A 26,873-nucleotide genomic window follows, 5' to 3' on the forward strand; every position below is an offset into this window, starting at 1 on the left:
GACGATCTGCCAGACAGAAACTGCGACGGGTGTATCCAGTGCTGCGGCGACTACGAGCGCTGGTTGCGCTTCCAGAACTGCCTGTACAAGGTGGTGCGCGACCCCCTGTTCGAGCTGGCGATCACGCTGTGCATCGTGCTGAACACGGGCTTCCTGGCGATGGAGCACCACGGCATGAGCGAGTCCATCCGGCAGGCGCTCAACATCGGCAACAAGGTCTTCACCAGCATCTTCACCTTCGAGTGCTTCCTCAAGCTGCTGGCTCTCAGCAAGGACTTCTTCAACAACGGCTGGAACACCTTCGACCTGATCATCGTGTCCGCGTCGCTGATCGATCTCGCGTTCGAGCTCGTCGACGGGCTTTCGGTCATCCGCGGGCTGCGCTTGCTGCGCGTGCTCAAGCTGGCGCAGTCGTGGACGACGATGAAGGTGCTCCTGAGCATCATCATATCGACGATCGGCGCGCTCGGTAACCTGACCTTCGTCCTGGTCATCGTGATCTATATCTTCGCCGTGATCGGCATGCAGCTGTTCAGCAAGGACTACACGCTGGACAAGTTCGAGCCGGACCCGGTGCCGCGCTGGAACTTCAACGATTTCTTTCACTCGTTCATGATGATCTTCCGCATCCTGTGCGGCGAGTGGATCGAGCCACTGTGGGACTGCATGCGGGCTGAGCGCGACGAAGGTCCCGGGACGTGCTTCGCCATCTTCCTGCCGGCACTCGTCATGGGCAACTTCATGGTGCTCAACCTCTTCTTGGCCTTGCTGCTCAACAGCTTCAACAGCGAGGAGCTCAAGCAAAAGAAGGAGGAGGTGGGAGAGGAGTCGAAGCTCGCTCGGTCCTTCGAGCGCATCAGGTCCATCGTCAGGAAGAAGAAGTACAAGAAGGAGCACGCCGACAACGAGAAGAACGACAAGAAACTCGAGCAGATCGTCAGAGAGGTGATGGACAAATCCGACAGGGACAAGTACGCCATTCAAGAGACGGTGCTGAGCTTGTCCAAGGAGAACATCTACAATCAGTCCTATCAAAAGAACCTGAGCCAGCCGGTGTTCACGTACGACCCGATCTATCAGTCGAGCGCGGCGCCGTGGTCGGAGCTCGAGCAGCAGACCACCACCACCACGAATACCACCAAAGACAGCAGCGAAGACGAAAAGAGGAAGGAAAAGGAAGCCGAAGCCATCGAGATGTCAGTATTCAAGGACGCGAGAAGTAAGGCCGAAGAAGCGGCCGCGTCGGAACAAGGTCCAGAAAGAACACCCAGTAAGAAGGCCGAGGATAAGCGGTCGTGGCATGCACTAGTGAGCTATGTAGACGAATTGACTGTAGGTGGAAGACGCGACAGTCAAGGCAGGTACACCGACGGCGGCATGGAGGCCTTCCCTGGCTTCGGCAGGAGCAAGCAGGCCAAGGTCCCGCCAGACTGCTTTCCGCAGCACTGCTACGAAAAGTGAGTAAGCGCCGCCTCCGTCCGTGTCCGCGACCTAACTAGCGCGCTCTTTCCACCCCAGGTGCAAGTGTATAAACAAGTGTCTGGAGACGGACCTAGGCTACAAGTGGATAAAAGTCCGAACGGCCGTACTGTCCGTCGTCGACACACCGGTATTCGAATGGATAATACTGGTGCTCATCTTCTCCTCGTCCATCACCCTGTGCTTCGAGGATATCTACCTAGACGACAATCCAGCCCTCAAGACCATCCTCTACTGGACCAATCTCACTTTCTCCCTGCTCTTTGTCGTTGAGATGTTGCTTAAATGGTTGGCTCTGGGTTACTGTAAATACTTCACCAGTTTCTGGACAATCCTGGATTTTATAATCGTTTTCGTAAGTATCAATCTGCATGCCTTCGCTCGTCTTCGTCTTTATTTTTCGTTCGAGTTAGCGAAGGACGATATTTTCACGTGATGTGTTCATTCGGTGTTGGTTATTTTGTCGTCTGAGATTATCTCAGGCAAAGTCAATGGCGTTTATCAGTTTCCAATTGTTCTCGAACGAGCATGAGATACATTTTTTTTATTACGTGTCGACGAATTTTTTTTTCTTTTCTTTTTTTAAGATTGTTGGTTTGACGCGCGTACATCACATTGCCACAAGTGCATTTATTCATGAAAGATGAGCAAATCGAGTCGTGAAAAATGAAAAGCAAAACGCATCTATTTTGGAGCTATGCATTGTATATTTGCGCCATGTTATGCACGCGTTGTCACAATGTGTTTTTCATATAACGATGAATATTAAATATGAACGCTTTAAAAAATGAGTAATATAACTATATATGAGCACCTTGAGTGTTGCAAAGACGTCGTTCTGCGTGTTTTTTCTCCTTTATGTCTGTATGTTTTATGTGTCACCTATCTGGGAGCAGGTATGTCGAAATCATAAGTCCCCGTTGAAAAAATATTAATACATAAACATTAAAACAGCAGCGAGATTTGAATATCACACTTCAAGTTTGATTTTTCTTATGTTCACTGCAGCAATGACCTTTAGGCACGTTTTTTTTCGATTTATTGCTGTACATATACCAATATCATAAGACTTTATACTTTTGTACAAAAACTTTCTCTATTTTCATTTGCGCTGATGCTTAATGGCTTATTTTCATCATTTTTCATACATCTAGGGAGCAGCTCACATAGTAGATAGTAAACAGATAAAAAAGAAACAGCACGATCGATTATTATTTCCTAAATGTCTTTATTTCGAAAGCTTTTCGCATTTGTCGATGTGAATGAGCAGCTGAAGCAGAGTGGATACCGTGTAGTCGCTATTTGTCATCTTATCGAAAAAGAGACCAAGGGTAAAAAATCCTGTTATCGACAACCGCTCAATTGTTAGCATTTTTTCCTCTGACGATAGGAGATCGAGATAAGCTTGTACATAACACATTTTATATGCAGGTACACGTCAGTCGGCGAGTCCTTTAAAAATGTCAGCGATCGAGTGAGGTTGTCGTGATTGGACTTCTTACTCTCTGTAAAATCACGAAAATAGTTCTCTCACTTTAATAAAATGGCGACACGTGGGTATTCTAGTAGAGTGCATTGAAGCATCTTGGTAGAAGGCACTTTACTCGATTTTTCGTGATTATATAAAGAGTAGAACAGCGTAGCATGAGATTTGAAACTCTGAAAGTCGATTGACCTGATTGGAAATGAGCTTCGGCCGACTGCATTATTTTGGCCCCTTTCCTCAAGGAGATTGACAAATAAAATGATGAGGAAACGCAGCTGGCTATTTCTTATCAGGACAGTCGGCATTATTATACATTGCGTACGGGCGTCAGCAGCGCTCTAATTTACATTTAAGCGTATACTTTTAAGTATCTTATTCTATTCAGATGCAATGTCTTTCGTAAAAATAACAATTCATCTTTACTTAGTCTTGAAAACAAACAATATTACCGCACAATGAGATCCAATAAAAAAGCAATAAGTAGTTTTCATAAATTTGATACTGAGAAGTTATGCTGTTTGGCATGAAAAGCGGTGTAGCTAACGCCTTTCGCGATCGGTGTCAGTCGAGTAAAGATCTTTCGTTTCGCAGGTATCCTTGTTTAGTCTCTTAATAGAAGAGAATGAGAACCTTAAAGTGCTGCGCTCTCTGAGGACCCTCAGAGCGCTCAGGCCGCTGCGAGCAATCTCCCGCTGGCAAGGCATGAGGGTGAGTGTTTCAAGAGTTCCAAGATCGCGTAACGCATTCCGTCCGCGAGAACCGCGACGATAGACGATAACGAGATGAACTCATGCGCGCAGATAGTGGTGAACGCCCTGATGTACGCGATACCCAGTATCTTCAACGTGCTGCTGGTCTGCCTGGTATTCTGGCTGATATTTTCCATCATGGGAGTGCAGTTCTTCGGGGGCAAATTCTACAAGTGCACCAACGCGCTCGGCGAGGTCCTCGATATATCCGTAAGTCGTCAGGCGTAAGCGGAACGCGGATGTCTCGAGCTGGCAGTGATACGCGGCATTTGCGTTAACAGGTGGTAGACACGAAGGACGATTGCTTTAGACTGAACCACACCTGGGAGAACAGCAAGATCACGTTCGACCACGTAGGCGTGGCCTACCTGGCTCTCTTCCAAGTGGCGACCTTCGAGGGTTGGATGGAGGTGATGAACGACGCAGTCGATGCGCGGGGTGTTGATTTGCAACCCCACCGCGAGGCCAATCTGCCGGCCTATATATACTTTGTGATTTTTATCGTCTGCGGTTCTTTCTTCACCCTGAATCTGTTCATCGGAGTTATCATCGACAACTTCAACATGCTTAAAAAAAAAGTGAGTCCAGCGATAGGTCCGAATCGGACTCAAATCGAGCGCGTTCCAAATTGATATAACAGTCGAGTAAAAGCTATCATTAAGAGCCGGATAATCGAAAGGCAATTAACTGATACGGTCTCTCTTCGCTTGCTGCTGCTGCTGCTGCTTCTGCTGCTGCTGCTGCTGCTGCCGCTGTTGCTGCTGCTGCTTCTGCCACCTCTCTGCTGACTGCGAATCAATCGGCTCGTCCAATTTCTAATTTTAGTACGAGGGTGGCGTGCTAGAAATGTTTCTGACCGAGAGCCAGAAACACTACTACACTGCCATGAAGAAGCTCGGCCGGAAAAAGCCGCAGAAGGTGATAAAACGTCCGATGAACCAGATTCTCGCGATGTTCTACGACCTGTCCAACTCCAGGAGGTAATTAATCGAGCTTGCTTCCTTTGGCTCTGCACTCGCCTCGCTCACCGCCTTGATTCGAACGTGGCTTCAGGTTCGAAATAGCAATCTTCGTGCTGATATTCCTGAACATGCTGACGATGGGCATCGAGCACTACGGCCAGCCGCACGCGATATTCTTCGTGCTGGAGGTGTCCAATGCGTTCTTCACGACGGTCTTCGGTCTCGAGGCGATCGTCAAAATCATTGGACTGCGCTACCACTACTTCACCGTGCCGTGGAACATCTTCGACTTCCTGCTGGTGCTCGCCTCGATCCTCGGCATCCTCATGGAGGACATAATGATCGACTTCCCGGTGTCGCCGACGCTGCTGCGCGTAGTCCGAGTGTTCAGGATCGGCAGGATACTTCGACTGATCAAGGCCGCCAAGGGGATCAGAAAGCTTCTGTTCGCCTTGGTCGTCAGCCTGCCGGCCCTGTTCAACATCGGCGCGTTGCTGGCGCTCATAACCTTCATCTACGCCATCATCGGCATGTCTGTGTTCGGTCACGTGAAGAAGCAGGGCGCGCTCAACGACATGGTGAGAGACACTTGGCTCGTGGGCGTGCGTTCGGCATCGATCCGCTTCGCTGATGCGACAGGTCAACTTCGAGACGTTCGGTCGGAGCATGCAACTGCTGTTCCGACTGATGACCTCGGCGGGCTGGAACGACGTGCTGGAGTCGCTGATGGTGCAGCCGCCCGACTGCGACGCCACGCCCACGCCTCGCAAGCTCAACGGGGACTGCGGCTACCCGCTGCTCGCCATCACTTACTTCACCTCCTTCATCATCATCAACTACATGATCGTCATCAACATGTACATCGCCATCATCCTGGAGAATTTCAATCAGGCGCACCAGGAGGAGGAGATCGGCATCGTCGAGGACGACTTGGAGATGTTCTACATCCGCTGGTCAAAGTGAGTGCGCGCGCCCGCGGACCGATGACCGACCTCTATTCTGCTGCTAGATAAACGACCTCTGTTTCTTCTCGCTAGGTACGACCCGCACGCGACGCAGTTCATCCGGTTCTCGCAGCTGAGCGACTTCATCGCCAGTCTGGACCCGCCCTTGGGGATATCGAAGCCAAACGTTGTGGCGCTGGTGAGCTTCAACCTTCCTATCGCCAAGGGCAACAAGATCCACTGCCTGGACATACTGCACGCTCTGGTGAAGCATGTGTTGGGCCACGTGGAGGAGTCCGATGACTTTAAGAAGCTGCAAGAGCAGATGGACGTCAAGTTCAAGAAGCAGTTCCCCACGCGCAAGGAGCTGGAGATTGTGTCTTCCACGCGCATCTGGAAGCGCCAGGACAAGGCCGCCAGACAGATCCAGCGCGGCTTCCGGGCCTACCTGGCGTAAGTGCGCGGGCAGCGGGGCAGCGGGGCAGCGGGGCAGCGGGTCAGCGTGGCCGGCGCCAGCTGACGCGTGGCGTCTGTTCGCAGGAACAAGCGCGAGAGGGAGAGGATCGCCCAAGAGGTGGACTCGCAGACGCAGACCTCGAGCCCCGGCGGCGTGGGTAGCGACGGTAGGGGCGGCAGCAGCGGATGGGGGGGCAAGCTGTCGGCCCTGCTGCACGTGCACAGGGGCAGCCGGGCCAGCAGCCGCAAGTCCTCGAGGGCCAGCGACGCCAGTGACGCCAGCGACCTGGGCCAAGCCTCGGCCATGTTCTTCCAGAACTTCCCCCTGTTGATGCTCTCCGGCGCCACCGGTACCCACGAGGACCTGCAGCCACCCGCCCTCACCGTCTCTCGTCCCTCGCCTACGGCCGAGCATCCATCCGCGGCCTCGAGCTCGGGCTCCGATTCTCACGTGACCGTCAGGTACGAGTCCGCGCCAAGCTCGCCGCGCCTCGCGTATCTCCACGCCTGCCATCGACATCGCACGCCTCACCTCCTCTTCGTCCTCTATATACTAAACTCTTTTATTCTTACTTTCCTTTTGTACGCCACAGAGCGCGAAGAAGCCGATCTTACTAAGCTATAAAGCTACCGTAGGTAAAACGACCACCTTCTCAACTTTTATTCCAGTTGGTTTTTCAATACTCTTAGCAACGCATCAATCATTTTAGCGGCGGCTTCCGCGTTGCGATCACGGAAAGTTGGCGCTCGAGGGCCACTCGTCAGAGCCTGTCCCGTTGTCCTCCCTCGAGGAGGATCGAAGAGCCGTTCTGCGATCGCAAACGGGCCCCGACACTTGGTCGCACGGCCACTCCTCGAAACCTTTGCTCTCGCAGGCTGATCGTAAAGTCTTAGTGCGGCAACGATGAAGAGCTTGTCCCGCGCCGCAGGATCAGCTCTTTCATTAGTGACTTTAGATTGGGGCGAAACTTTCCCTCGTATATTTTGATGAAACAATTCCTCTGCCGCTTGATAGAGGCATTTTATTGCGTATGTGCAGCAGCCGCTTCGAGCCATCCGCCCAAACTGCTTTCTCGTTATTTACTTGACTATGAACGCCTACTTTTTGCCTTTGTGAGTTTTTCTTCTTTTTCTCGTTGCGTTCACATTCGAGCTCTCATTCCCGCATAGCGCTGCTCTCCTTTTTGTTTCCCGTGCGACCGCATATAAGCTTATGTATGTACACCGACAACATCATCACTGGAGATCCATGCAAACGTCATATCGCACTCACGCGTGTAATGAGATTGGGAGAGACACGCCAACTTTTGACGACTGATGTACTTTGATATACAACACGCACACAAACGCTGCAGGTCATTTACACATAGCTATGAGAAGTTTCATAGAGCTGTCGTGCCGTTTTGAGACTAGCGAACCTTAGGGTGCGAGCGCCAGTCGTAGAAGCATCACCGCGCGCTAGACTAGCCTAGAGACGTTCAAGGCCGAGAGAGCCAGACTCTGGCCCGCAAAGAGAGCTAGAGCGAGGCGTCCGCTGGGGCAGCGAGCTAACGACGTGGTTGCTTGGGTTTAGATCGTCGGGTCCAACGCTGGGTCGCCAGGACGCCGTGGAGACGGACGAGGACGCGCCCTCGCCGCCGGTGCAGCACAAGCGCAGCCACTCGCTCCGGCCGAGCGGCACCGCGCTCTCGCTGAACATGCCGCTGCGCGAGATCAAGGAGGCGCTCAGCCGGCGCTGCAGCAGCCTGCGCAGGCGTCCGGCGCCCCAGCCGCCGAGCCTGGCGCACCAGCTGGCCTCGCACTCGCAGTCGCAGCCGGCCACGATCACCGACGGCCGCGACGTGAGCATCCTGGTCACGAAGCCCAGCCCCGAGAGCGCCACGCCGGCGCCGGCGGTGCCGGGCCCGGGCCGACCGCCGCTGCTGCGCCAGCAGTCCGAGGCGACGGTCGTCCACGTGCTCGTGCACCGCGAGAGCGAGGAGTACCGCGAGCCCCTCGACGAGGAGCCCGCCAGCTGATCCCAGCCCGCTGGCTTCGTCTAAGCAGCCCACCCCCCCCCCCCCCCCCCCCGGCCGCCAGCCTTTGCCTCGCACGCCGAGCGCCGTGTCGGCCGCCGCGAAAACACGTCCATCGATCGCCGCGCGGCGCTCGCCTTTCCGGCTCGCATCGCAGCCACTTGTATAAATGTCGTCTGCACAGAGCAGACCGTCTTTACCACCTAGCTTTTCAACAACTGATATACGCACGGAGCGTCTACAAGCGAACAAGGAACGACCCATTTTTCAATGACGCTCGTTATCACATAGAAGAGACCACGGTAAAGTCATCTTTCTCTCGGTTCCAATTTTTATATACACATCAAAGAACGTAGCTTACTTTCCAATATTAATCTTATATCAATGGGGTGTCACTTTGCCTCGGTCTTCTCTATCCCTTTGTTTCATCTTTTAAATTTTATATATTTTAGCGACGCGAAACTCGACAGAGATTGTTATCGTTAGACACATTCACATTAAGATTCTAAAGCTCAAGGGTAGCCTTAACTTCCACTACTTCTGCGTATTAACTGGTCTAAGTATATACATATTTAATTAAGAGATGGTGAACGCTCGTATCTAAGGCTAGCCACTACAATTTTTCACTAAGACCTACGAACATTTCAATAAAAGAGCAAAATAATAATAGCCCAACGAAGTTTCATGTGTAACTGGTTTTAGCGATAGGCATTTTTACATGTATATAAAACAGCAAATGGATCGAACAATTCGCAAGACGAGAGAAGTAGAGATGTATGTGAAATAAGCTAAGTCGGTCTTAGGTGCAGTCGGTAAAAAACAATAAACGAGAACAACAAAATAATGTACTGCCTGAATTGTGTCTCTATGGATTCTTTTGCCGATTATTAAATGCATTATCGATATTACTATGTAGGTACATTTAATTGCCTGCCGTTGCACGAGTGATTGAGATGATGATGCAATTAAAAAAACACGCAAATCCCTTGGAGTATAGAATGAATGACGATTGGCGAAGGCCAAAAAGTTATATAGTTATATTATTGAATAATGGACTGTCGATCGGATCCTGAAATGAAATCCTTTGAAATACACACAATCGGCTTCGCGCGACAATCTTCCGGAATAAAAAAAAACATACGTGCCGAGCGAACCAAAAAGAACGGGTTAGTGGTGTTCAAAAAAAAAAAAAAAAGAAAAATAAAGATATATACGAAAAAAAATTCGTTGAAGGCGCTGACGAGGCCATTTTCCAAATGTCGCCTTAGATAAACTTACAGAACGCGCTTCGTGCGCGACTATAGAATATTACAAGATTTATTGTGTAAATAGCGTATGCGAGAGAAAGAGCGAGCGCGACAGTAAAGAAACTGAATTAAATAAGTCAATTATTGAGTAACGTTGATGCACCTTCAACAGAGTTAACAAGTGTTATTGATGAATAAATCGTCAATGACAAGATACGGTGGCTTGAAATATCGAATAAATAACTAATTGTGTAACTCATTGACAAAAAAAAACCACTATCGGATCTTGAGAAAATTATGTAGAAATTGATCCTGTTACCGATAATACCCCATAAAAAGCAGCTTAAACGCAGAAAATACTTAAAATTTAATCGAGGTTTATTCGTCAGTTCTAAAAAAGATTCAAATAAATACAAAAAAAAACGAAATAAGGGAGATGAAAACAAAGACAGAAACCGTACAATCATATAAACGTAATTTAAATCAGGATACGTGTAGTAGATCGAAGTAAACTAAAAATGTATGTTAATATGAATTCACTCGTATAGGGTACGTCGCGTAATTATATTTAGCCACAACGCGAGAGATGTTCGAGAAAATAAAGTATAATAATTAAATCTTTGTATGAATAGGAATTAAAAGTTAAAAGCAAAGAGCTCGCAAGCAATGTCTGTCTCTATGCTTTGTCGTGCGTGAATGAGCAATGTACGCTACATATCAATACTGATTCGCTTCGTTGAATTCTGCATTATTAATTGTAAAATCAAACTCCTTTTTGATAAGTTAATCATTGTGTGAGCCAACTCTCGAGCCGCGAAAAAGTTTTCAATAATGCCAGAGGACGCAAAGGAACAATAGGTTTAACATTTTTTACGAGTCCAGTTAGTGCGATTAAGTAGAGCTTTCTCTTCTCGAACCCTTCGTTTTTTACTTCTAAGGTGGCAGCTACGTCGACTATAGATATAGAGTGACAAAAAAAGTATCTCGATTAAGAGAGAAAAATAATGAGCTTTGAATACTTTACAAAATGATAATTATACGCGTAATGACCACAGCGTTATATAGCGACTAGAATCTTTCAAACGGTTGACGCCGTGTCAACTAAAATTGCTTCAATAAAAAAAGAAAAGAGAGAAAAACAATACGATGCCAGATAAAACATCTTTTCATTCGGTTAAGATCGCGTAACTATGTTATTGTCTTCCCGCATCCAACGTCACTTGATTTTCATCGCGGCACGACTAAAAGATATCCTACTTCATCGAGTTAAGAATCAGTCACTTTCAAGTTTCATTGTTTATAAATAAAGCTATCGATTATTGCCATGACAGCCGCGCTGAAATCCTTTCGGGATCAATTTATTCATTTAAAGAACTTAAATAACTTAAATGAAAACCGTGCAAATGTTCTTCGCATCTCGCTTGCTCGTCAACTGGAGCAGTGGTCATTGACAATATAATAGCCGCCACGAGGGAAGAGAAAAGAAAAGCCGAATATATACACTGCGGAGAAAAAAAGAAAAGCTGGATATTAAAACGGAGGATGATAAGAGAAATAAAAAGTAATGTGCACCGGCTGGTCAAAAAAGGCTGACGCGTTACCCGCGCGACAAAGAAAAAAGAAATCCACGGAAATAAAACCGCGAGATAAGCGCGCGCGTTTCCGCATTCCTGTCTTTATTTGATAATCCCACGGAAATCTCGCTTGAGATAGTATACGAAATACCGATGTAAATTTACTGGGTCAATTTTCTATAATATTATCGTAAAGCAGAATAAAAAAAAATTAAAACACTTTTAGATAACAAAAATTCGTAAGGAATAAAAACGCAAGTTTTCTTCTAGAATTATTGATTATTTATTGATTTGAAAAAATATCTCAGATATTGTTAGTGCGGTAATTGTTGATTCAAAAAAAACAAAACGGAAACGAAAGTATAAGGTCGCGTAATACTTTTTGCATCACACTGTGCATAAAAATGGAAAAAAATACAGTAAAAATAATACAATCAAAGGCCTATAAAAACGTAATTTTAGGAGTCAGTGGCGTCGATTAATGTCTTCAGATGTAGATTCGTTATTGCAATCTAGAATTGTTAAAGTGCAATAATAAAAAAAAAGGAAAAATAAAAGAAAAAACTAATTTCGAGTAAGTGGTGAATTGTACAACTAAAGTGTAATAGTTGTTAATTCCGTAAAAAAATGATCGTCGCTTACTCGAGTTCTTCCCCGGTTAATCGATGATCTCGATGCCGTATGCGTGCCAATGATATACCTTTGATATAGTTAAGACTTGCTCTGGTACCTTCATTTCAAGTCGTTTGACTTCGTGGCTGATGAACTTTGACAAAAATATTCAACTCTAAGCATCGATATAAAAACGCTCGTCATCAAGATCGAGTCGAACGATTTGAAAGTACAGAAAGAAGTATTTAAGATTCTCTGATTTCATATAGGCTTTTTTCAGAACGACTCAAGTATTGCCGAACGATCAATTCTCCAAATACATAGCGCAACGGGCACACCCTTTCTTTATCTACTAAAGCACGCAGACGAGCATTCGTTTTCGCGAATTTCAAACGTGAAAATAATTACGCACACTAATTACGCAAAACAATAAAAAAAGAAGAGAAATTGCAACAAAGAAGGAACAGAATTATATATGAATATTCAGTCGATATTTACGTTTAGAAATCAGATTTTGAATGATGTTTCGAAATTTCATTTATAAATTGAATTATTTTCTTTTCCTTCTTTGACGTTTGCACTACTGCAATTGCGAATAACGAAGAGACGAAGTTATATAGAAGAGAACAGAGCACTCGATCATTTCATTTGTCGGTGCACACGCATATTATACATGTACGTATTCACTAAGCACCATTGCTTGATAAAAGAAACAAAAAATGAAAGGCAAAGACGGAAAGCGTACATTGGGAAAATCGATTGAATTGCAAGTCATATTTTTCGTTTTAGTACACGCTCGCATAACGCACATCCTCGTTGATAAATGCCACGTTTAACATTGTTGATAAATAAATTAACGAGAACGGGGAGAAACTGCGTAGGACAATTAATTATAAATAATACATATAAATAATGTAAAATGTTGGTTGATGTAAGAAGCGCCATCGTTTTTTCAGATATCGAAGTTATATTATCTTTTACTAAGCATCGCCATTTGCATTGCATCCACAATCGTTGTTGTTACTGCGCGTATATTATTATATTGACGTCATTGCGGACATCATTGTAATTATTATTGTCTTTGTCGGCGCGCGATGGATGCCCGCAGAAAATAAGGCATCCTCGTAGAGCGCCGGATCGAACGATCGATGTAAAAGAAAGCAAAACAAAGTACGATTATTTGAACAAAATCAGAATTACGATTTTTGACTCCTAAGCTAACTGGCTCTTGCGGTCAGGGCCAATAGTATAACAAGAAATCAGCAATATTATACGGAGCAGTTATTCTATCAGATATTTTATTATAATAGCGATAATTCAAATACGACACTTAACAAACCAAAAAAAAGTATGGAAATAGTGAGAAAGATGAGCTAGTCTCTATCGATTATACCTAGTACCTTTTGCTTGTTTTACTAATAATGTGAATAATATTAAATTATAAAAAGTATTATATAACTACTCCTAATTAATAAAAAAGTGGAGTTTATCGATAACAAGTGTTTTTTTATTCACATTTGAAAACCTTACCCATTTATGTACATTATATTCCTCTTATTACAACCTTGAATTGATTCATATTCATATGACAAGTATCATATTCAATAAGCTGAGTTAATTTTCATTCTTAAATTTGTGTACTACCTTCTAAAGTCACACTACCATACAATCATCCTTGTAGTATGTATTAACTATTGGATAAAAACACTATTGGAAATTACTTTGTTGAAACTCTTGTGCGCTTATTCCATGAAAAGTTGTTACCATAAGAACGTGGCTTTGGATCATTTCTATTTGGCTTACGAACAATATAATTCCAGCCCATACGTTTGCAATGTTCTACAGCTTCCTGCTCGGTTTGGAAATTAACTCTTGTTGCTTGTAAAGGATCACCACTGTAATATAGTTAATTGGTTTGACATTGACTCAAAATATTAAATTGATATTAATAAAAAAATAAAGAAAATTCTACTAATTTTACTTACGAAGAACACCATCCCATCAGACGGTTTTCCCATCTCTCTCTAGTATCAAAACTAATTTGCCAAAAATTGATATTATTGGTTCCAGATTGCATAGCATTCTTTGCTGGCTGATAGATATAGACTGTTCTTGTTTTAATGTGCTCTTCTGGAACACCAGACACTATTCCAACATAATTTTCTTCACTTTCAATAGTAATGAGACCTTTCATTTTTTCACTGTGTTCTTTTGATGAAGGTGGAGTAAAGAAGCTATCAATCGGTTTTAATGGAGCTTCATGGATCTGGGATGTAGTGTTTATGTTTGCAGTGTCTTTTGCACCAAGTACAGCTGAGCTTGAAAGATATTTACTGCAAAATAATATGTCAGTATTGAAAAAATAAAGCTTTTGTTGTTATTTCGATAAACAATTGTGACTGATTATATAAAATATAGAAATAGGTTATAACTTAATATCTTCAAAAGGTAATACATATTTTACAACAGATTTATTGTTATACACGAATAACTTGAGGCTGTCATTTTTATTTATATTAATTATGTAGAGAACAGAGATTTTGGCCAGTTTGTACATTAAAATAAAATAAATAAAACAAAATGAAATAAATATTTTGACGAAGAAAATTTTTGGTTTAAAAGAACAATAAATGCTTATGTGTCCTTACCACGTTTGATTACCATTAACAAGTTGAGTTAAACATCGACCGAGCAAAGCTCTTGAGCCCATTTTGCTGAATAAAGATTGAACAAAAATTTCAACTAACAAATAGCAGAAGACATACTAAATTTTATTCCACTGAATGGATAATACTTAGATAAAGATGAGTGAAAATTTTCATTAGCTACTGCGCATGTATAACAGTGAGTGGCGGGATTTTCGAAATGAATAATTGTTTTCAAATGGCAATTTTTATACAACATTCATTAAGAATGATTTGTACGAGTACATTAACTTTCATTTGTCTTGCAAAGAAAAAAGTAATTAGTAAAAGACGATATCATTGTTGCTTCCGTTATTACATGTTAAAGAAGTTATTATTTGACAATGTTACGACATGTGTCCAGGTTCAAGCATAATTTGCAATTCGAAAATGTAATAAGTGATGCACAGGGCTAAGTAATTAATTGTCCACTCAGCGAACCATAGTAAAATCATCCAGCGACAAATGCCCTATACGGTAAGTAATCAGTCATATGATATACGGGGCAGAGGCATGAAAGGAGAGGAGCGTGGGCACACGACGCATATACAGAGAGAGCAAGAGGAAAAGAGAGAGAAACTGACCTCGGGCAAGCGCGTTATCAGCGCACTACGTCAATCGGCGAGAGGAGGAGGATAGGTGCGAGGGGACGGCGAGAGCGCATGCCCGACAGCCCCTGTGAACTCTGGGGATCGTACGCGCACACCCCCCGGCGATGCAGTCGCCAATGCGAACACCTCAGCGGAGCAGCGCACGGGGCCAGCATGCGGCTCGATGTAAGTATGCCGCGAACGCGACGGGTGAAGCCCGCACGCCCGACGGACCAGACGCCCCTCGCGATCGCCCTTGCGATCGACCCGCTCCGCGTCTGTAGGTCAGCGATGTGCGTGCGTGCCTGCGTGTGCCACTGCGCCGCGGGCCAGCTGTTGCTCGCGACTCGATGGCACAGGGCGGTCGTCGCGCGTGCCACAGGTGATCGGCCGCCTCGTCTACGCCGCGACAGCGACAGGCGTGCGGGCCGACTCCTCGCCACGCTCATCGACTAAACGCCCTCTCGTCTCGCCGCAGGTCAAAGTAGCTCTGTGCCTGCTACTCTGCGTGGTCTACTCGACCGAAGCTGCCTCGCGACACGCCGTCGCCAAGCGCAACTACAGCGACCAGAGCGTTCGCGGCTACCTGACCGAGGTAACGTCTCTCCAGTCTCCAGTCTGCGCAGTCCAAATTCTTAAATGTCTGACCTCGACAGAGAACGTGCTGGTGGAACGAGGTGTGCAAGGAGGAGTTCCACAGCAAGTTCAGGTGCCGCTGCCCAAGATGGTCCTATTGTCGGGCGCCCGGCCGCTATTACGACGCACACTGCAGCATCACGCACACCGGCTACATCTGGACGCAGCCCGAAACTTCGGCGTCCGCGGATCCCGCCGATAAATAGATTGGCCTTCCTTTTCTCTCGGCTCGCCCGGATAACTCGCATAGTCGTCCGAATGTATTTCTCCGCCTTCGTCGAATGCTTTTATGCTATCCAGTAGCTTGCAAAAGATCGACTTCTCTGTCGGTTACTCTAGTCTTGCAGTCTCCCCCCCCCCTTTTCTTTATTGTCATCTGCGATTAATTAAGATAGACGGTCCACTTTACGACTCTTAACTGGACATAAATAACGGGTTTGACGAATAAGGTTGCTCATAATATACGATAAATGATAAGCATTCACGTTAACGTTACACCATTCAATTCTCTCTAACTATATATTATATGGATCGTTATGCCTTTCAAAGTTTGTGATTTTCAAACTAAGATGAAAAAAAAGTTTGAACGTAGAGCAGACTAAAAATTGACTTCAAAATGATATACATGTAAAAATAGACAGGTAAATCGATACTATTATACGCGAGGCTAATGCTCAAATGAATCTTTACTGCTGGTCGGGACGCAGAGAATTTTTCAATCAATAGGCTTGCCCGATGTGCCGTGATAATAATTTAACGACTTGTTTTTCATTTCCAACAAGCTCTGCCATTGTTACCCGCCAGCGACGTGCGCTGAATTAGAGAAAGTACACGTTGATTACATTTTAACGATCAGTTCCGTTCTAGAAAATATCCGCGAAATCAGCTATTTAGAAAAAAAAAGGAACGACAATATGCAACGAATATACCACTTGCACGTAACTTTAACCTTTTAAGGACGGGACTGCGGTCGATATTTCGACCTCTCAAGTATCGTAATATTTTTGAATGATTTTGGGGGATAGTGATTTCAAGGTCAAATTTTTTATTCGGTATTTTGACATGTCAATTGATATATACACGTGATGTGATGCGCTGAATACGAAAACAATAAAACAATAGTGTTGCGTATAGCCAATGAAACATTATCATAAAGTCAAATATTTTGAGATGAGAGGCAAGGGGATTCACAAAAAGCAAGCACTCCAAAGGGATCAAATTTTCGTCACACCCACGCTGTTGATCCTGGGTCATACTAAGAGCGAAAACTGAAATATTTCTTGCAAATGACACTTATAATAAACGTTACTATTTTTCTGTATCCAACGCATACAAAAACGTACGGATATCATTTCGGACAGAAAACAACGGATTTAACCTTGAAATGCAATTTTCGAGATCAGAGATGTCTTCTGAACATTTTTTATTATGTTTTTCGTATTCAGCGCATCCAATTACTTATGAATGCACTGTTAATTCCACAAATAAGATTTTTACATGGGACTTTTTGTCCCAGACAGGACTGGTCGAAATCTCGACCATGAAATTTGTCGGGCACTTGACGTGACGGATTCTTCAATTTTACGTACAAATATCATACCGTATAAGAAAATGTCCAATTTTAACGCAAAAATTCCCGTCCTGAAAAGGTTAAGGACGAATGACGTTTACTGCAACGATCGTTTGGGAGATAACGTTTAATGGTTAAAATCCTCTTAACACTGTCCATAGTTGTTGGACTTTTCGTAGTTAGTATCAGAAATGCTTGTCGCCCGCTGTCTAGTAGCTTCACTGAAGTTTGCCTAGACTGTAATTGATGCTGACGCTTTATGGTCATATAGGATATATCTGTTCTACGTCGCTCGCTGACGATTACACTGAAGTGATTATTGAAGGTGCCTGTATGCTCTTATAAAAGAAAACTTCAGCTTTTCTTTTGTCAATGTTTTAATGCTCGAACGGAACAAACAATCTACACACTTAGTTTATATCATTTTTCTACATACTGTACGATAAACGCACAGGATGGCCGTGCTACTCGAAAAAACGTTTCGTAGTATTTGGGAAAGGAAAATTTGAATAGAGTAAGATCTAAATAATTGCTGATCACTAGTGAATAACTCGAATTGGATTTATTGAAAGACAACATTGATTATTCGAAAACTATCGATTTTTGAAAGTTCATAGACCAAGAACCGCACGCTTGCTCGTACGTTCGATTAAATAAAAAAAGCAACAATAACAATTTCTATGAATAATTTAATAAAAATTCTATTGTTTACAAATAATATTTAGATACACAAAGAATATTTGGTAATATTCTACCCAAAGTCTACGAAAATTAGTCAAATTATCACGGAACATTGTATTATATTAGTTTGTACGCAAATAAAATGAAATTGATGGAATATAAGATTGAAAGACAATATTACACAAAAAGTGTTCTACATATTATAGATATATACATGCAATACCGAAGCGTTCATTTATTAGACATTGTTATAATATTGTAATATATTTTGAAAACTCATAAATAAAGTATAGAACGCATGGCCCATGTATGTACATACGTACATACATCGCTTTTTCAATCCGCCTGACCTGACCCTGATCCTTACTACTACAACAATGCATGTAAACAATTACGTAACTTTTATTGACCTTTACTCGTTAAATATCGTTGTAGCGATTCATTAAATAATTATTTCCTAAAACGACATGAATTAAGAGGTTAAAATTCCAGTGAGTTTCACAGCTAATTTCAAATGTAATCGCAACTGAAAAAGTATGGAAATATTCTCCGTCAATCATAAAATAATTTTCCTCGATTTGCCTTTAAAACGAATGGCTCACACCCGCGCAAACACTCTCTCTTTTTTCGCAAGCAATCTCATTACGCGTAACGGAAGAGGGCGCAACAAGGCCAGTCAAATCTCCGATCGAGCGGTAGATCTACAGTCTATACGATTAGCGTAGTTCGAGGTGGTAACTGGTAGAGCGGCGGCGGCGGCGACGGCGGCGGCGACGGCGGCGGCGACGGCGGCGGCGGCGGTAGGCGCACTCACACAAGCAACATTTACGTGATGCTATCTCTTTCTCGCTCGTGGCGTGTTATAGGCGACGTCGTTTTCTCCGTGCGTGTGCGCAGCCTCGGCAAGCGTATAAAAGAGAGCTCGTGAGTCGCTGCCGTGGAGGAGAGATACGGCGCGGGCTCTCTCACTCCGGACACCATCTTACATTTGTCCCGCGCCGCCTTCACATCACACTTGGAACATCGCACTGATCCGATCCGCAATTGCTTCTCTCTTTGTTTAGCCTATCTCGTACGCACGTCGTAACGCGAGCTGTAGCTTTGCTAAAGTAATTTCAGCGGCTGGATTTAGTTCTACTGGATTCAGAGCTGTCTAACTAGGCGACAGACAATATGGCCCTCAGTCAGACGAGCGTGGTGAGTATAGGCTCAGCACTATCTTCGATTCTCCATGGATAGCCATCGTTTTCTTTCTTCCTCTATTCCTTCCATGCTCAGTTAGAATGCGATAAAAATAGAACCCATTTTTACGTCCGATCATTCTTTATTTCAACTTTTGTCAGAATTGAGCCGATTAAAACCGTTCAATGGTATTAACAATTGTAAAGCCCATCCATGATTTTAATCACTTGATTTTCATACTCCAGTATTGATTTAAGAAAATTCAATTTGGCAGATGTCTGTGTTGTATATACTGTTCAATCATGATCGCTTGATAATTTATTCATTCAACATAGTCCTTAAATGCCTTGTTACTTAGTATTTATTTTTGTTTGTATGAGTCAACATTATTTGTATTAAAACTTATTTCTTTGTATCGTCATCTACTATTCTAGTTGAAACTGTACAACACAGTGATAGAAGATGTGATATCAGGAGTTAGGGAAGCATTCTTAGATGAAGGTGTTGATGAGCAAGTACTCCAAGAATTGAAACAGATATGGGAAACAAAGTTAATGGCAAGCAAAGCTGTAGAATTAAATCCTGAACCTCCTGAACCACAGCCACCTCAATTAGTTTCAAAAAACATTTCTTCGAATAAAAGTGGTTTGAAAAGTAATGATTTTACTTTTAAAATATGATTATGTTAAATGGAAATTGTTATAAACGAATACATAATTTTAGGAAACTCCAATGTTCAAACAAACGCAAATGTACAGTCACAAGTACAAGAATCTTCCCCTCCTCGTCCTCAAGCCCAGCAACCTCAACAAGCCTCACCACCACAACCCACACATATCCAAAATCAACAATCTCAACTCCAACCACAACCTCAAGCTCAGCCCCAACAAATACAAGCCCAATCACAGCAAGTGCAACACATGCAAAATATGCCAGTACAGCAGATACAACAGCATCATCAAACTATACCCCAAACTCAACAGCCTCACGTGAATCAACAGGCAGCAGCAGTTCCTGCTGATAGGCAAATCTCAATCCAAATAAAACTACCTATTCATGGTCAATTACCTGAAAGGCTGATCACTGTTCATGTTCCTGCCTCTGCTGTACAAGGTATTAGAAAAACAACAATGACAATTTTATCAAATAAAATCACACAGCATTCTCCAAGCTAAAATGTTTTCAGGAAGTCAACTACATGCTCTCTTTACTGGACCTATAATATCTGCTGCCATATCTTTACCTACTCCTTTTGCAACGTCATTGCTGCAGCAACATGTAAATTCTACATTTGAAGGTGTACCAGGTTTTACTCCAGTACAGGTACAACCAGTGCATGTTGTTGATTCGGGTTCTAATAATATTATGCAGCAGCAACTCATTCAAGGACAAGTTAGCACAAATTTGATTATAAATTTTTGTGTAAAATATTTTTCTATAATTACTACTTCATATATTTTCAGGCCCATGGTAATATTGCACAATTAGATGGAATTGCAGAGGATCCATTTAATAATGATGATATTGAAGTAACAGAAGAAAGTAGCAAGAGTAGCAGACCTCAACTGTTTGCAGTAAGAATTAAAGTACCTTCTTATAACCAAAAACCTGGACGAGTAGTTACCCTTCACTACCCTACTTCCATTTTACAAGGTATAAGCAGTTGCATTTATTAATTAAACCATTAAACTAAATAAAATTATGTTCTGTTTACAAAACTGTAATCCATTTTTCTGATTCAAAAGGACTAGCTTCAAATCAAATGCAACAGGCATTTCCTGGACCTGTAACCTCAGCTGCACATGAATTGCCTTCTTGTTCCATGACGTTTTTCTCTCAACTAGTTAATTCTCAGCATGCAGGTCACATCATTCAATTAGATGGCGTAACAGGCGATTCGTCTGATGAAGAAGACGATGATGAAGAGGAAGATAATGATGATGACGAAGATCCAGATGAAGATAGAGAAGAAGAAGATGATGAAAATGACGATTCTGGTGCGAGGGAAGAAGTAAGTGTCAAGCATATTTTATAACAAAAGTGTATTTAAAATTCACGATGAATTACTGTGTTGATTGATTTTCGTTTTCGTTTTTAGGAACCTCTTAATTCTGAGGATGATGTAACAGATGAAGATCCAACTGATCTTTTTGATACTGAAAATGTTGTTGTTTGTCAATATGATAAGGTATGTCAATAATTAAAAATTAAGTAGTAATTGATCTCATTATAAACTTTATATAATAACATTTATTCAGATCACAAGGAGCCGAAATAAATGGAAATTTTATTTGAAAGATGGTATTATGAATTTAAGCGGTAAGGACTTTGTTTTCCAAAAAGCCAATGGAGATGCTGAATGGTGAAATATATTTTACAGCGATAATGTTAAGAAAAATTTTTTTTTAATTGATATAACTACTACAGTAATGGACTGAAAACAGCCTTAAATGGTTCTGAATTATACATTCGCAGTCTTACTTTTATTGCCGTGTGCGAAACAATATGTTAAGATGTTTTTTCTTCTGTTTATAAAGTCTTAAAATAAGTATTTAAAATTGATTAAAAAAAATTGATTATTGTTAATTTTTGAAAGTGAATATTGAATAATTTTGTAGAATTAGGAGAATAACGATACCATTTAATTTAGATTACTGAATGAACTGAAAATTGTTATATAAACAATTACACCAAAAAACGTGTTGAACATTAGAATAAATTATTATTTTCCAAAGTGACAGAAAAACTTTGCCGTAAGTAGGAATATAACAATGCATAGATGATCACATTTAAATATTTGAAAAATAATCTAAGGATTTACAAAACAGCTTAATTTTTATAAAATTTACACTTAACTTGTAATATGATTCTCATAGGAGTGCATTGTTTCTAAATTTGAATAGATTAATCTTATACGAAATGCAGAAAAGCTTTTTCAAATGTGATTGTAAATAAAAATATAACTGAACGTGATGCCTGTACATACTGAAGGTGCAATTACTTATTGAAGCTTCGTAAAAACAAATCTCACGGCAGTTTTTTAATCCTTAAATTATTATTCTTCATCGAACATCTGTATTTCTTTGTAGTTTATACAGATTCTTCTAGAAGTTCGATATTTATAACAATCAAGATATTCAAGGGCACAAGTGCCTTCATTAGTTTTCAATCAATTTAAACTAATTTTGTTTTATTTTGTCAATTTCATTAACGTTATTTTTTCAGATACCAATATACATATATATATATATATATATATATATACATCTAGTTTTCCTCTATAATAATGATAGACAGTATAATTTCTACTGAAATCGGTTAAAATTTGTATCATTTTAGTTTAAGCGTTCATAATGCTGAAAATGTTACAAATGCAAATGTAAATATGTGATTTCAAGAGAGGAATGAAAAAGTAGGCGGTCTTAAGAAATTGTGCAAATATCTGATAAATAAATGTATCTTATATTGTTATTATCATAAATTTTGTTTTCAAATATCCTTTATTCCATTTTTCCTTTATTCTTAAAACAAAAAAAAATATATGAGAAAAGTAAGTGAATAACATTTTCTAATGAATTTTTATTAAGATTTTAGAACTGTAAAATGTTTCTTTTATAAGCTATAATATAACTTTTTAATATTATTTTACATTAATAAATAATATTAATATATTTTTAAATTTCGTTTGAAAGGAAATCAATATAAAAATAAAATTGAAGGTTTAACATGTGTTTCAATTTATTAATAGCCATATCTTCAACTTACAATGAAGTAAAAGATTTGCAAATATTAATTTTTTTTTAATGATTAATCAAATTTACAATATGTTTTGTCACTGCTGCTTACTTTATGAAAGTTGTGATTCTTGTTTGTTACCAGTTATTGAATTTTTGCCACAAAAAAATCTTTTCCACGTGACAAATTTTACATTCTATGACCTGATTCTATCGGAATTTCCTAGAAACTCCTTAATCCAATGCAGCAGCTCCAGAAATAATTTCAATAAGCTCCCTAGTGATAACAGCCTGTCTAGTACGGTTGAAGGTTAATGTGAGTTTATCAATCATTTCTCCAGCATTCTTGCTAGCATTGTCCATAGCTGTCATTCTGCTGGACTGCTCACTGCAAGCTCCTTCTTTCATTGCATAGAAGAGTAAAGATGCTAAGGAGAATTCCAAATAGCTTTGAATGACCTCTTCATCCAAAGAGTCATAGATTGATAACTTTGGTGCACTAACTACTGCCCCCTTGTCAAATAATGGTAATTTATCAATAACATATGATACTACTGATCTGAACCTATTGAAGATGATTTGACCTGATCCGTATGTGTATCTACAAAAAAATATTTACATAAATTATCTAATATTTATCTCATAATAGAAGAAACAGACAGTGAAGACATGACTTACCCACTGTTCATGACTTCAATGGCAACTTTAGCAGCATCATTGAATGTAGGAGGCTTACGACCAACCTCAGAAGCAACGAAAAGCAAGTTCTTTGCAAACATACGCTGAAGAATGGAACGTGATTTTTCTCCTATGCATACAATTTTTGTATTTTCACGATCTGCAGGGTTGGCCAATAATTGATCGCGGATGTTTCTTGCAACACCAGTGTGCACAGCCCCACAAAGACCTCGATCACTTGTCACAGCAATCAACAGCTTTTTGGGCTCTCCTTCAGGAGCAGTAACTTCAGCTTGATCATAAAAAATTTTAGCTCCCTGACCAAGCGGCCGAGCTTGCTTTAGGTCTCTTTCAGCTCGGTTGTACTTGGCTGCTGAAACCATCTTCATGGACTGAGTGATTTTCTGTATGTTCTTGACTGACTTTAGACGAATGGAAATAGCTTTTAAAGTTGCCATACCACGTTGCTGTGTCTGCTGCTGCTGAGCAGCAGCTAACACTAGGACATTGGTTCCTTGGCGCAGCATGGTTATTGTTTAACCAATCTATGAAGAATAATAGTTTTAATTTAATTTATAAAATATTGAGTATTTAAAAGAAAATGAAATTACCATTAGTAATTTCAAAATATCCCAAACATATATCAAAATTGTCAAAGTGTCAAAGTGAAAAATATCTTATTTCTAACCTGACAATAATTACGTTATTGCACAAACAATATTCTTATTTTTATAAAACAAATAAAAAAATATACTATAAAACGATGGTATGTTTGGGAACAATGACATTTGGCCAAATAATTCTAACAACAATACGCTTAACTAAACAATCATAAGCTTGTATAATAATTCCCCAGTAGCCACTCAATACAGTAAAAACATATAGATACAAAATAAATTTCCCCTCAGTGCGAAGTACTTCAATCTTCCACAGAAGTACGTTCGTTCGAAATCAAAATTATATAGAGCATACCACAAATTTTTATAAAAATGTATTTTTAAGCAAAAGGTTGGCGCGAGAGCAATCAAGTTATGGTCGCTTTTATGTAATCGTCAAAAGCAACTCGTCGTGAGGAATGACGATTGTTACGAAAATCGCACTCGTAGATAAACTTTACAAATTTTCGCTGACTAACAAGGACTTTTTGAAAAATCTCATTCTAGAACGTGACAAAATCTGAGAAGAAAAGCTGTACTTACCACCGCCCTAATCAAAGTCTAAAGTCGGAAAAATTCGTGTGTCGGCCCAGATGATGATTAGGACAACGGAACAGAGTGTAGACGCAACGAACGACGACCGGGTCGATAATGCAGACGCTGTTTTATCGTTAGAGAAAAAGCAGAGGGCGCGGTATTAAAAAATTTTTGCTCCAATTTTTGTTTTGTGCGCGCGCTCCGTATATTTACGTTCGCAGGAGCTATACTATAGCCTCTATCAAGTGCTACCGGTTAAAATAGTCGTTTTTCGTTTGAATTGTCTTACGTCTCTTCCACGTGTAGATAATATGGCGTGATTGAAATAACGCTGATTTATTGAAGTGTTGTTGATAAAAGAGAATTCATTTTTTATTTGTTAGCTTGAAGCTGTAAATAGAAAAGAAGCTACAAAATGCCGTGTGAAATGATAACGCTGCAACTAGGTCAATGCGGCAATCAAAGTAAGTTTAACAATAAAAAATAAATTTCTTACTAATAAGTTCTCTCTATACGAATTTTCTATATTTTTAGTTGGCTTTGAGTTTTGGAAAAGACTTTGTGCTGAGCATGGTATTAGTCCTGAAGGAATGCTGGAAGACTATGCTACAGAGGGAACTGATAGAAAAGATGTATTTTTTTATCAATCAGATGATGAACACTATATTCCAAGAGCTGTACTTTTGGATTTGGAGCCTAGAGTTATTCACACGATTATGAATTCTCCTTACTCAAAGGTAAAAAATTTGTGCATGTTTAAGCTCATGTTGCTGGAAATAAAGACAATTTGTTTCTTTTTCTAGTTGTACAATCCTGAAAATATATATTTGTCAAAGCATGGTGGTGGAGCTGGAAACAATTGGGCTTCTGGTTATCATCAAGGAGAAAAATTACAGGAAGAAATATTTGATATTCTTGATAGAGAAGCGGATGGAAGTGATAGCTTAGAAGTATGATTATTTATTGTTTTTTCATTTTACAAATATGAACACGAAGGAAAATATTTTTATCTTGGGTAGGGTTTTGTTTTATGCCATTCAATCGCTGGAGGTACAGGATCTGGCATGGGATCTTTTATGTTGGAGTCTCTGGCAGATAGGTTTCCTAAAAAGCTAATCGAAACTTATAGTGTTTTTCCAAATCAAGATGAAATAAGGTTTATTTTGATTAGCTTTTTGTGAATTTCATATTTAAACAAGACTAATGAAAATGTGAATGATTTTTAGTGATGTTGTGGTACAGCCTTACAATTCTTTATTAACACTTAAGAGGCTAACTCAATGTGCTGATTGTGTAGTTGTTCTTGACAATACTGCCTTGAATAGAATAGCTACAGATAGGTTGCACATTCAAAATCCTAGTTTTACTCAAATTAATAAACTAGTCTCAACCATAATGTCTGTTAGTACAACAACTCTAAGGTCTGCATCTTACTTTTATATTGAAATGCTCAAAATCATTCTTTTTCTACAATTTTTATCTATACAGATATCCATCATACATGAATAATGATTTGGTTGGCTTGATAGCACCTTTGATTCCGACTCCAAGATTACATTTTCTTATGACTGGTTACACACCCCTTACAACAGATCAAGAAGTAATATTATCAATTATTCAATAAAAACCTCTTTAAAATCTTTAATAAAAATTAATTTTTATTCAACGTTTTAGGGAGCATCTGTACGAAAAACGTCGGTCTTAGATGTCATGCGTCGTTTATTACAACCAAAAAATATGATGGTTTCTACAGCATTAGATAGAAATGCAGCTCATTGTTATATTTCTATTTTGAATATTATTCAGGTAATATTTTATTAGCTATGTAAATTGTATCATACCAACTGTTACTGTGCATTATAGGGTGAAGTTGATCCAACGCAAGTTCATAAATCTCTTCAAAGAATAAGAGAGAGAAAATTGGCTCAGTTTATTCCATGGGGTCCTGCTAGTATTCAAGTAGCTTTATCAAGAAAATCGCCATATATCCAAAGTACACATAGAGTATCAGGTCTTATGTTGGCTAATCATACAAATATTTCTTCAGTAAGTAATATTAAATATAAAATGTAGCTTAAAATTTTAAAAAATATTTATATTCATTTGTAAAAATGTTTTAGTTATTTGACCGCGCTCTACAACAGTATGATAAATTGCGAAAAAGAGAAGCGTTCTTAGAGCAATTTAGAAAAGAAAAGATGTTTGAAGATAATCTCGATGAGCTGGATAACTCGCGAGAAGTTGTTGATTGCTTAGTGAAAGAGTATCAAGCTGCCACTAGATCAGATTACTTAACGTGGAGCCCTAATAAAACAGATTAAAATTCATAGTGCAGAATAATTTCCAGAAAAACAGTTGTTTACTGTATAATACGTTTACATTGTTCATTAGCTATTTCATC

At 40.9% G+C, this 26,873-nt stretch overlaps 6 protein-coding genes across 8 annotated transcripts in view; 4 read left to right on the forward strand and 2 right to left on the reverse strand.

The window, feature by feature from the left end:
- The window catches only part of LOC131669148 (sodium channel protein 60E), a 65,065-nt gene extending 53,019 nt beyond the window's left edge, over positions 1–12,046 (forward strand). The window contains exons 11-22 of one of the 3 annotated variants that reach the window (XM_058943828.1): positions 2–1,270; positions 1,337–1,457; positions 1,519–1,834; positions 3,557–3,673; positions 3,766–3,924; positions 3,996–4,292; positions 4,540–4,694; positions 4,768–5,254; positions 5,316–5,635; positions 5,714–6,073; positions 6,161–6,538; positions 7,650–12,046. In XM_058943828.1, the coding sequence (XP_058799811.1) occupies positions 2–1,270; positions 1,337–1,457; positions 1,519–1,834; positions 3,557–3,673; positions 3,766–3,924; positions 3,996–4,292; positions 4,540–4,694; positions 4,768–5,254; positions 5,316–5,635; positions 5,714–6,073; positions 6,161–6,538; positions 7,650–8,094 (4,424 nt within the window). In that variant the 3' untranslated portion in view covers positions 8,095–12,046. Of the gene's footprint in view, position 1; positions 1,458–1,518; positions 1,835–3,556; positions 3,674–3,765; positions 3,925–3,995; positions 4,293–4,539; positions 4,695–4,767; positions 5,255–5,315; positions 5,636–5,713; positions 6,074–6,160; positions 6,539–7,649 lie in introns of all 3 variants that reach the window. The other 2 variants (XM_058943829.1, XM_058943827.1) reach the window with 2 other exon arrangements.
- Positions 12,047–13,016: 970 nt separating this feature from the next.
- LOC131669150 (NADH dehydrogenase [ubiquinone] iron-sulfur protein 4, mitochondrial) lies at positions 13,017–14,297 on the reverse strand. The gene is made up of 3 exons (XM_058943830.1): positions 14,173–14,297; positions 13,510–13,857; positions 13,017–13,419 (listed from the first exon to the last, which is right to left on the reverse strand). Exons 1-3 carry the CDS (start codon positions 14,232–14,234, stop codon positions 13,242–13,244), a joined length of 588 nt encoding a protein of 195 aa, XP_058799813.1. The 5' UTR covers positions 14,235–14,297; the 3' UTR covers positions 13,017–13,241.
- Positions 14,298–14,827: 530 nt separating this feature from the next.
- On the forward strand, positions 14,828–17,966 carry LOC131669102 (uncharacterized). The gene is made up of 3 exons (XM_058943732.1): positions 14,828–14,984; positions 15,277–15,393; positions 15,455–17,966. The coding sequence occupies exons 1-3, from the start codon at positions 14,871–14,873 to the stop codon at positions 15,638–15,640; spliced, it is 417 nt and encodes a 138-aa protein (XP_058799715.1). The 5' UTR covers positions 14,828–14,870; the 3' UTR covers positions 15,641–17,966.
- Positions 17,967–18,494: 528 nt separating this feature from the next.
- Positions 18,495–22,298, forward strand: LOC131669099 (transcription initiation factor IIA subunit 1). Its single transcript, XM_058943730.1, has 8 exons — positions 18,495–18,882; positions 19,302–19,521; positions 19,591–19,980; positions 20,054–20,259; positions 20,331–20,520; positions 20,613–20,878; positions 20,966–21,055; positions 21,126–22,298. The coding sequence occupies exons 1-8, from the start codon at positions 18,859–18,861 to the stop codon at positions 21,231–21,233; spliced, it is 1,494 nt and encodes a 497-aa protein (XP_058799713.1). The 5' UTR covers positions 18,495–18,858; the 3' UTR covers positions 21,234–22,298.
- A 289-nt stretch (positions 22,299–22,587) lies between these two features.
- On the reverse strand, positions 22,588–24,580 carry LOC131669100 (ATP synthase subunit gamma, mitochondrial). Its single transcript, XM_058943731.1, has 3 exons — positions 24,479–24,580; positions 23,280–23,824; positions 22,588–23,202 (listed from the first exon to the last, which is right to left on the reverse strand). The coding sequence occupies exons 2-3, from the start codon at positions 23,804–23,806 to the stop codon at positions 22,836–22,838; spliced, it is 894 nt and encodes a 297-aa protein (XP_058799714.1). The 5' UTR covers positions 23,807–23,824; positions 24,479–24,580; the 3' UTR covers positions 22,588–22,835.
- A 111-nt stretch (positions 24,581–24,691) lies between these two features.
- On the forward strand, positions 24,692–26,793 carry LOC131669191 (tubulin gamma-2 chain). The gene is made up of 9 exons (XM_058943900.1): positions 24,692–24,936; positions 25,007–25,209; positions 25,276–25,422; positions 25,492–25,628; positions 25,699–25,893; positions 25,961–26,072; positions 26,147–26,278; positions 26,336–26,518; positions 26,593–26,793. The coding sequence occupies exons 1-9, from the start codon at positions 24,888–24,890 to the stop codon at positions 26,791–26,793; spliced, it is 1,359 nt and encodes a 452-aa protein (XP_058799883.1). The 5' UTR covers positions 24,692–24,887.
- The last annotated feature ends 80 nt before the right edge of the window (positions 26,794–26,873 follow it).

The sequence above is a fragment of the Phymastichus coffea genome, unplaced genomic scaffold, assembly GCF_024137745.1.
Source record: "Phymastichus coffea isolate CEN01 unplaced genomic scaffold, Cenicafe_Pcof_1.1 PCOF00087, whole genome shotgun sequence".
NCBI classification, from domain to species: Eukaryota; Metazoa; Arthropoda; class Insecta; order Hymenoptera; family Eulophidae; genus Phymastichus; species Phymastichus coffea.